The 9,762-nt window shown below is 49.8% G+C and overlaps 2 protein-coding genes across 3 annotated transcripts in view; one reads left to right on the top strand and one right to left on the bottom strand.

Annotated features, from left to right (window-relative positions):
* Window positions 1-4,842, bottom strand: part of LOC106804215 (receptor-like protein kinase HAIKU2) — a 14,858-nt gene extending 10,016 nt beyond the window's left edge. The window contains exon 1 of the mRNA XM_022825328.1: window positions 4,467-4,842. Within this exon, the coding sequence (XP_022681063.1) occupies window positions 4,467-4,842 (376 nt within the window). The remainder of the gene's footprint in view (window positions 1-4,466) is intronic.
* A 677-nt stretch (window positions 4,843-5,519) lies between these two features.
* Window positions 5,520-8,746, top strand: LOC101773073. Of its 2 annotated transcripts, XM_012844308.2 has the most exons (5): window positions 6,277-6,478; window positions 6,637-6,804; window positions 6,905-6,952; window positions 7,599-8,273; window positions 8,362-8,746. In XM_012844308.2, the coding sequence occupies exons 1-4, from the start codon at window positions 6,305-6,307 to the stop codon at window positions 7,788-7,790; spliced, it is 582 nt and encodes a 193-aa protein (XP_012699762.1). In that variant the 5' UTR covers window positions 6,277-6,304; the 3' UTR covers window positions 7,791-8,273; window positions 8,362-8,746. The 2 variants fall into 2 exon arrangements, with proteins under 2 accessions (XP_012699763.1, XP_012699762.1); XM_012844309.2 differs by lacking the exon at window positions 6,905-6,952 and having other exon boundaries at window positions 5,520-6,478.
* Window positions 8,747-9,762: the final 1,016 nt, after the last annotated feature.

Here is a 9,762-nt window from a genome sequence, read left to right as displayed (position 1 = left end):
AGAGATACTCTGTTCAAGAGAGCTACCCTCGTACCATTACAGCAGTCTTTGGTCATTTTGCATCTTGCGCTAGCTCGACGACGATAATCTTGGCGATATCCTGGTTATCTTTTTTTTTCAGGTGTACATAAATAGAAAAAAAAGGAGCAAAACAAGTACTTAATTACAATAGCTTTCTTTATTGGCTCAATAAAACCATCTTTCAAAAAAATCAATCACAGTGTGGGCTCTAAATCTTTATATTTTTCTTAACTGCTTCTAAAATTATGTGCCAAAAAAATTGTTTCTACATTATTAGCTAGCTACTATACTAATTATGTATTTCCAGGGAACCTTTGTGCTGGCAGGTGGCAATCCCGTCTGCTAGCACGTTAAATTCCATGTGGCAGCATAAATCAATCCAAACGTAGTGACGGGTTGGTGATCGGTCCTGAAAATGCACCGATTTCTAGGGCAGGTCAGCGTAAGTAACATATCTTGAATGAGCAATTTTAGTCTTGGTTCTGAAAATTGATGCAATGTCAAGACTGTTCAGTTACGTGGACCGTTGCTAGGTAGATTTTGATTTCTAAGGGCCGGCTCACCTAAAGATCCATACGTATGTATAGTCATCAGTGATCTCGTCGATCGATCTCATCACATTTACAAGATAGCTAGCTCTTCAGCTGGTGGTACGTAGCTCCTTAATTTTAGAATGGAAAGCACAGCTGAAAATGGGCGGTACCGATAGAAAACGGCCCGAAATTCCAGTCAGGCTCAACGAACTGGGAGAAGACGACGAACGCACCGTGAAAACTCCAGCGGACGCAGTCTGCTAGCTTAGGGCCAGGGCCCAGGGGGCTCGTTCACCCAATCCTTCTCCATTTCTCCTTCCTCTTTCTCTTCTTCCCCTTCTCTCTTTTCTTCTTCTCCTTTATCCATGATGAAAATTTGTAGGGGAGGCTTAGAGTAAAAATAATAGTAAAATAATAAAATTGCAACGTGCGTTGTGCTTGTCGTAGAACACGTTTCCCTACGGAGGACGATCATAGCTGCTGGTAGTGATATATTTGTGTCACATCTTCTTCTTCTCCTTTATCCATGGTCAAAATTTGTAGGAGAGGCTTAAGAGTGGGCTCCGTGAGCTGCGTAGCCCCCCCTGGATCTGCCACTTTCCCTATGGTATCTGGCATGGTTTATATCAACTAAATGTGGTTAGCTAGCTAGTTACCGCTCCATCTACTATGGTAAAGTAATAAAATTGCAACGTGTGTTGTGCTTGTCGTAGAGCATGTTTCTCTACGAGGGACCAGAAGTTATTGGTGCTTTGCTGGATTGGCATTATGGAGGAATCTAACCCTTGATTTCTGGTCCCGCAAAGAGTGTAAATATTGATATCTTCATTGTAAACTTGGTCAATCTAGCTTAAAATAGTTTGACTTAGGATAAACTTAAAAGAGCGCTCTTTGCTCTTTGCATGATGGAGGGAGTAATCATGGAGGGAGTAATCGCCATCCTTTTTATTTATTGCGCGTTGCAAGAAGCCCTGCAGATTATATCCGCTAGCTTAATTACTATACCAATACACAATGACGCGCGCATGCAGTATAATGCCCCACCCGTCCTGATCGGACAGGTTGACGCCGGCACGAGTTCCTACATATGTTAAATTACTCGTTAGCACGAGTTTCTTGATCCATCCATGATCGGAACCGGAGTACTTTGATGTATTAGAGTACTCCTATGGTACAACATCATGCAATGGTGATCGAATTCATTGTTTATTTAGTGGGGAAAAATGCATTGGGCCGTCCCCGTCTATAATACCGCTACACAGAATTGAATTGGTCGATGATGTTGATGCAAGGTGCTGGACGCCTCCACGTGGATACGAGTACGAATGTAGCTCTCGGCATGTAGCGAGCGTAGGTATATCCCTATTCTCTTCGTTGGCTATATAAGATGACATGGTAACGGATCGGTCTACTCTGCTTGCTAAATCTCCACGCTGCTTGGGACAAGACTAAGGGCCTGTTTGTTTCCCTCCTCCTAAAACCTTATCTCCTAAAAGGTGACTAAAAACTGCCTAAAGTGCCAAACACTCCTCCTAAAAAGTGACTAAAATCTTTTAGGAGGTCCAAATCTTTTAGGCCCTCACCCCCCTCCTAAAACCGACTAAAATCGGTTCTGGACACTCCCTACCCCCGCACCGACGCCAGATCCACCCGCACCGCACCCACCCGCCCACAGGTCTCTCTCCCGCCCGACTCACGCCGCCCGCCGCCGCCACCCAGCTCCCGCCGCCCGCCGCCGCCGCCGCCCATCTGCCTCCGCCCGCCGCCGCCGCTTTTTCCTTCGGCCGCCGCCACCGTCTGTCCCTCCGCCCGCCGCCGCACGCTCTCTCCCTCCGCCCGCGCCGCCGCCCTCTCTCGATCTGCCCGCTCCCGCCGCCCTCTCTCGATCCGCCCGCCGCCGCCGCCCTATCTCCCTCCGCCCGCCGCCGCCGCCCTCTCTCGATCCGCCCGCTCCCGCCGCCCTCTCTCGATCCGCCCGCCGCCCATCTCACGCCGTCCGCCCCTGGAGTGAATCCCCCCTCACCCACCTGCCCATCTCACGCCGCCAGGGGTATGGTGGGAGGTAGTGGGTATGTGTACAGCTGAAATAATAATATTAATAAGGTACGGTTTACTAAATTTATGGCGGGTTTCAAGATAATCTTTCTTTAAAGTGTAGCGCCACAATAGCTAAAGCTTATTCGTGTAGAAGTCGCAATACAATGAAGTGCTCCTGAGGCTGACCGCACCGCGGCGGTCTGCAAAGGACGTGGTAAAGGGGTTGGCCCACTTGTCTGAAGAACTTTTACAGGCGCTGGAGGATATGGATGTTGCTGCCGCATCGCCTGTATCACGCCTGGGAGAGAGAGAGAGATCGGGCGGCGCGGTGGGGTGGGCGGGGCCCGTGGTATGCGAAGAGAGAGCATAGCGTAGCGGGGCCGAATGCTGGGTATCTAGGTTTCCTGTAGCGAACGCTTCAGTGGAGATGGGGATAGCGTGCTGCAGTGCAGTGCATGCACCTCTATCTTTCCAGTTGAGGCGTCTTTGCAGGCTCCGAGTGCGGATAGCCTCAACCTATAGCCGCTAAATACAGCTATAGCGACAGCTATAACCTTTAGCGCTATGCAAATAAGTACATGCAGGCACGAGTGCAAGCATAAGGGTGTGTTTGGTTACCGGGTTGATGTGGGTCGGAACGGGTTCGACCCCAATCGTCCCACGTTTGGTTGGAAATGGAATAGGTTGGATTCGTCCCCTGTAAGAAATATTCCCCGTAGATGCGGGTTGAATGTGTCCGCCCAAAACGAGCGGACGCACTCGACCCGCACGAGCGTCGTGCTCTCCCGTGCGCGTACCTCCCTGCCCCCGCATCTGCCTCGATCGACGTCGCCGCCTGCCTGACGCCCCCGCCACCTGTCCGCCGTCTGCCTGATGCCCTCCACCCGGCCCCTCCACCCTCCCACCGGCCCCGCCTCCTCCCGCTATCCTCGCCACCGCCCTTCGCCCGAGGAGGAACGGAGGAGGATGCAGGGAGGGGAGCGGCGGCTGACGTGGGGAGGGAGCAGCGCAGGAGAGGGGCGGCAGCCGGCGCAGGGGAGGAGCGGCGCGGGGGGAGAGGGAGGAGCGGTGGCCGCACGTGCAGAGGGGCGGCGGCGCGGGGGAGAGGGAGAGTGGCCAGAGGAAGAAGATAAGGTGGGTGAGGATGACATGTGGGCCTGTAGCTGATAGGTGGGACCCACAACTAACGGTGTGAAAATACCATCCATCCCAACCTTCTCAGTCCCTCCAATCAAACAAAAAATTGGGCCCAAACCATCCCTCTCCGTCCCTCTCATCCAAACATGAGATGGGTTGACTCCAACCCATAAAAGGAGGTCGGCTCCAACACAACCCACATTGTTCCAAAACCAAACACACCCTAAGCAAATAAGGCCCTGTTTGGCACAGCTCCACTCCACAACTCCAGCGACTCTAGCAAAAAAAATAGCCAAACACCCTAACTCCAAAACTCCACAGAGCTGCCAACTCCATGGAGCTGTAGTACAAATGAGGGTGGAGTTTTGGAGCACCTCTTTTGCTGCTCCAAAACCCCCTCTTTTGAACCTCCTCGTGGAGTTGGTGGGTAATTACCCACCACTGCCACTGATTACACAAAAATAATGTTTCATCTTTGCCTCTTTCTTTCCATTCTCCCGTGCGCCTCTGCTTCTTTCCTCTCCCGTGACTTCACCCCACCGCCGGACACAACGCCCCGCCGCCGGATCTCGCGCCCCTCCGCCGAGCCCCGCCGCCGGCCCTCGCGCCCCTCCGCGGAGCCCCCCCGCCAGCCCGTCTCGCCCCGCCGCCGAAGGCCGCCGCCGCCCCTCGCGCCCCTCCGCCGAGCCCCGCCGCCGGCCCGTCTCGCCCCGCCGCCGAAGGCCGCCGCCGCCCCGCCGGTCATGGAGCGGCCGTAGTGCGCGGATCGCTCGACGGCCGGGAGCTTGTTGAAGGCGGGCACGGCGGTGAGCGCCCGCGCGGGGTAGTCCTCTGGGACGCCGAGGGCTTGGTAGTGGTTGATGATGTGGAAGAAGCCCCAGCTGCGGGCGGCTTTGGCAGCGGCGGGCGCGGGGAGTGAGAGGTCGACGACGGGGATGGAGATGCCCGGGGGCGCGAGCGGCGCGGAGGCGTAGGGGTCCGGGTGCACGAAGAGCGCGGGGACGGAGGAGACGCCGGACTCGACGAGGCCGCGGACGCCCGTGCAAGCCTCGTCGAAGGCCTTGAGGAGCGCGGCACGGTCGGACTGGGCTGCCGGAGTGGAGGGGGGCGCCATAGCCAAGGCCCTTGGGATTGCGTGGAGGGGCAGACGCTCACTTGACCAAGAGAGATGGATGGTGCTTGGGGAGGATGACAAGTGGGGCCTAAATTGGGGGCAACAATGGCAATACACATTGAAATTGATCTTTTTTGGAGCTGAGAGCACCCATCTAACCAAACACACCATTTTAGTTCTGGAGTTCTGGAGTGGAGCAGCTCTACTCGGAGTTGGAGCCATGCCAAAGAGGGCCTAAGTTATAACTTATAAAATACTCCCTCTATCCTAAATTACTATTCACTTTGGCTTTTCTAGTTGCATAGCATTTTCTACGTATATATAGACATAATATATATATATATCAAAAATATGTACTTCTACAATCCAAAACGAATCGTAATTTGGAACGGAGGAAATCGTAGTTTATAAATTATGAGGGTGTCAGCGACGTTAGGACATTGAATTTAGCGGGAGTAGTTGAGTCCCGCGATGCATAGAAAAGTCCCGTCCGAATGATCACCCTAACCGGTTGGAGATCGGCCACTAGGGTTGTCTGCTGGGCCAATTGGAGGCCCAACGATTCATCCGGTGCTTCAACGGGCCGTATCCCGCCTGATCCCATTGGCCCATCCGTATGGGAGAGAGAGAGAGAGTGAGAAGAGTGAGAGGCGATTGCTGCTGGCTGCTGGGCCATCAGATTCAGCAGCTGTCGCTCGTCTTCCTCGCCGCCGGGAGGCACGAGACCTCCGTATGTGAGGGTTTTGCCTCTTCCTCCGGCGACCGGATCGGAGGTGGCCGCGGCCGTGGTCGGGTTCCGGACGGGGCTTTTCTTGCGATGGAGGCGGCCGCCGCCAAGCAGGCCCGCACGGCCCGCGGCTCGGCACCGGACCGGCTGAGCGCCCTGTCGGACGAGCTCCTCTGCCACGTCCTCTCCTTCCTCCCGTCCCGGCAGGCGGTGCAGACCACCGTGCTGTCTAAGAGGTGGATGGATCTGTGGCGTTCAGCAGCAGCGATTTCAGAGGAGGCCACTGGTGGAGGAAGCTGCAGGATTTCACCAACAACTTGCTGATGCTCAACAACGCCCGCTGCCTGGACGCTTTCCGGCTCGACTTGTTTTGGGCTACTGAGTTTCCCGATCTGTGTCGCGACACCGAGAGATGGGTCCGCCGTGGCATCAAGTGCCAGCCTCCTGTGTTCCAGATTCGTGTTTACCGCGACATCTTCAGGTACCACTTCCAGATCCCCCGCCTTGGCTCCGGCTTTCATCTCCTCAAAAGCTTGGAGCTTGTGGGTGTCTTTGGACCCTTGCTTCTCGGAGCGGCTCAGTTCTGGATGCCCAGTCCTGGAAGATTTGCTCCTCCACAACTGTGCCAACAACTTTGCTGTCGTTCAATCCGACACGCTCAGGAACTTGGTAGTTCGTGCTTGTACAAGTCGGGTTGCAGATACATTGGTCGTCAGGGCTCCTTGTCTAGCTTCCATGTTCCTGGACTCTAGTTGCTACAACAATGGTCTGTCGTTAGAGGCAGGAAATTCCCTTGTCAAGGCATCAATTTCTGTAATGCCTGAACAGTTATCTCCAAGAACTGAAGCCATTCTTCTTGGCAGTCTATTCAGTGTGACAAGTTTGGAGTTGCAATTCTTTCAAGCAATGGTATGCCTTTCTTCCATGCTACAGCCGTCTCTGTTCCATGCATAACTAGTAAAGCTCATTTGAAGATTTCACCACCACCGTCAGAACTCTGTGCAAGACCTACTGAACTAGATCAGTTTCGTTATTGACTCAAGTCTGTTTCTGCTTCTCTGTTTCAGGCTTTCTTAGATAACGAGTTAGATAAGTTCCCAATGTTCGACAACCTGAGAACCTTGTCTCTCAGCTACTGTTTCTTCAGCGAACGGGATGCTGATAAATTGAAGGCTCTTGGGAGATTTCTGCACAAGTCTCCAAATCTGGAGGAGCTTATTTTGCAGGATTTCTGGGTACGGGTACTTAACATTTTTCTTTATCTACTCTGACTACGTGACACGTGTTGACCTGCATACATGTCTCAGATGATTTTTTGCTATTGAAACTTGAAAGTACTCTGAAGGTACTGCAAGGGATCCGAGGATGGGGCAGCTTAAAACAGTACACCCTTCTTTCTTTACGGAGATATAGTCAGACCTTTCAACTCCACACTTGTTAAGTTCATCATCGGATCTTTTGCTATTAGGCTGTATTAATACTGATCTCTAGTATGGATGTATGGTGCTTAGTTTGTTCACCCCTATGTTGCTTGTTGTTTAATTCTCACCACCAGCCCAGCATTTTTGCAATATAAACCGCCTTACTAGGGCCTGTTGCTGATATCAACAGTATACAGCTCTAAACTCTGATTTAGTTTTCTCCTCTGATGAAGCAGCATTGCTCGGGCTTTCTTCTTTCAAATATCTGCACCCAGTTAGAACACCCGTCTTGTTAATGATGATCTTTTGTCCTGAATTTTGTGGTTACTCTATATGTTCATATGTTTCTTGTTGTACTGTCGAGTTGCACACAACACCTCTGATCCAGGATTAGAGAAGTCTGTGAGAACAGACCAGTTACATTACCACAGAAGTGAAAGAATTGCTGTCGCAGAAGTTGAATTATGTTTTTGGGTTGACTATTTGCATACTTGAGAAGTTCTGGAAGAAATGTCCATTGGGTTTTAAAATTTTTAAAAGCAAAATTAGGAGAAAATCCATAATTCCATTGGCTTGTAACTTACGAGTCCTTTGTTTGGTGGAGACAGCTCCCAAAAGTTTCCATGGGACGGAAAGGAAAGGCCAAGCTGAAGAAGACATATCCTCGGTTTGGGAACCTTGTGCGGTTCCAATGCCGGAAGCTGAAATATACTGAAATCATATATGAGAAGGGTGTCAAAATCCAGGAGCTGGTCAGTTTTTTGCGGGCATCTCAGGCTCTGCAACAAAAAATAATATAACGCTCACCAAAGTTTGAAGAAATGAAGAACCTATGAGGCTGAGGTTTGCCTCGAACTTGCTAGGCAGTAGACTATCTTAGCTTTCAGACGTACTACCTGTTGTAAAACATATGGTCAACAAGTTTATCCTCTCAGCCTTTATCTGGATGACTTAATCCCTTTTTGCGTTTGCCATGGAGCGTGTGTGGAGACCAAGACCATCAATGCATGAAGTGCTAAATAAAAGGAAGTCATGATAAATGGATGATGATTTACAGTAATAGTTTTTTCATGACCTTCCGCTAACAATTGCATGCTTACAAAGAAAAAGGCATGCATTGATATATATAGCCCGATGCTGCTGGGTCTTGATGCCGCTCAAAGTGATTCATCGTGACCTAACAATTCCGTTGCCTTTTCCCCTTCATTCACGAGGTCTATGCATATGGGGGGCACAAGATGGACTCTGAATGATGAAGCATTGGAGAAAACCAATATACCATGGTAAGCAGTATCATGGAGCTCGATTTCGAAAAAGTTTGCAAGTTTGTTGTTGGGATGCTAACGGCCATTATTCAATTTGCGATTGCAGATAAGTTTTACATTTTCATCCCACCCAGCTCATGTGGAAGGTACGGCAGACGAAGATCCAGGAGCATTCAATTTGCAATTGCAGATAAGTTTTACATGTTCATCTCACCCAGCTCATGTGGAAGGTACGGCAGACGAAGATCCAGCAGCAAGTTGACTTTGGTGCCTTTAACCACTCCTGGTGTTGTCAATACCCAATTGTGCCCTCTGATACGCTTGGATTAGTTAGTGTGGCAATGCCTGCATCTCAGAGACAGTGTGGAGAGAGTGATTGACTGATTATTGTTATAAACTGTATAGAAAATCAACTTATGTATACCAACATCTGTTGTGTTGTTGTACGGCACTGTTTTAGAAATTGTTCTTCTTTTAACCATCTTTGTCAAGAATGTTACTATGTCTTAACCTCAAGAGTCAATTATTGTAGCGAGATCAGAATATTTCCAAAAGGAAATCTAACAGCCCCCCGTTTTTTTTATGGCTGCTGTATACGAGGCAGCTTTAGTTGGTAGTCAACAGAATTTTCAACCAGAGGAGAGGAGCAGTAAAGAAATGGAACGAACTATAGTCACCACCAACCGAAGATACTCCATGGCCCTCCATGAGATCGTGTTGCAAAGGTAAAGGGGAAACAAATGCAAATGAGACCAAGACCGAAACGAAGGCAATTTCTGTCACACCTGATTTTAAGAAAAAAATCGAGTGTATTAAATACATGTGCGCCAGGATTAAGTTACACACATGTACGACAATAGTGAATAATAAAGACAGTGCTAAAGCGAATAAAGGGAGTATTAAATATTATTACATGACCGAAAGTCTCAATAAAACATAAACCTAAATTATTACGCAGCGGAACTCCAAAGACGACGACGACACCATAGGCAGCTGACTGATGAACCGTACGCCTAGAACTCCTCAAAGTCGTGCAGATACTCCTCCAAATTAGCTTGGTCTGAACAGCGGTTTTGCAAGGGTGAGTACACTTATGGTTGGTACTCAACAAGTCGTGGGGAATAGTGTAGTGTAAGGAAAATCAAGGTATGGCTAAGGCTTAATTGGCATCAGCTTTTAATTCAGTTGGTCAAGTTTTATTTAGCAATTAACTAAGTATAAGTTTATACCATTCGAAATTAAACATGAGCATAAATAAAGTAAACAACATATGCATGAAATGACAACAATTTAAATCCATCTTCCGATAATATTATCATGTGAGGGTCCAGGCCGCTCTTAACCGTGAGCACGGCTGATCGATCAGTTTTACACTCTGCAGAGGTGGCACATCTTTACCCACAAGTCGCGTAAAAGTTCAAAAGAACTTTGGACCCAACCATGCGGTGTTTGCAAGGCAACATACCACACTTCCGAGGTGTGATTGCATAGGGACGCTACGAGGCCT

This window comes from Setaria italica, chromosome III (genome assembly GCF_000263155.2).
Source record: "Setaria italica strain Yugu1 chromosome III, Setaria_italica_v2.0, whole genome shotgun sequence".
In the NCBI taxonomy this organism is placed as follows: Eukaryota; Viridiplantae; Streptophyta; class Magnoliopsida; order Poales; family Poaceae; genus Setaria; species Setaria italica.
Note: the sequence above shows the minus strand (reverse complement) of the source record. Positions and strands in the feature narration are given on the sequence as shown.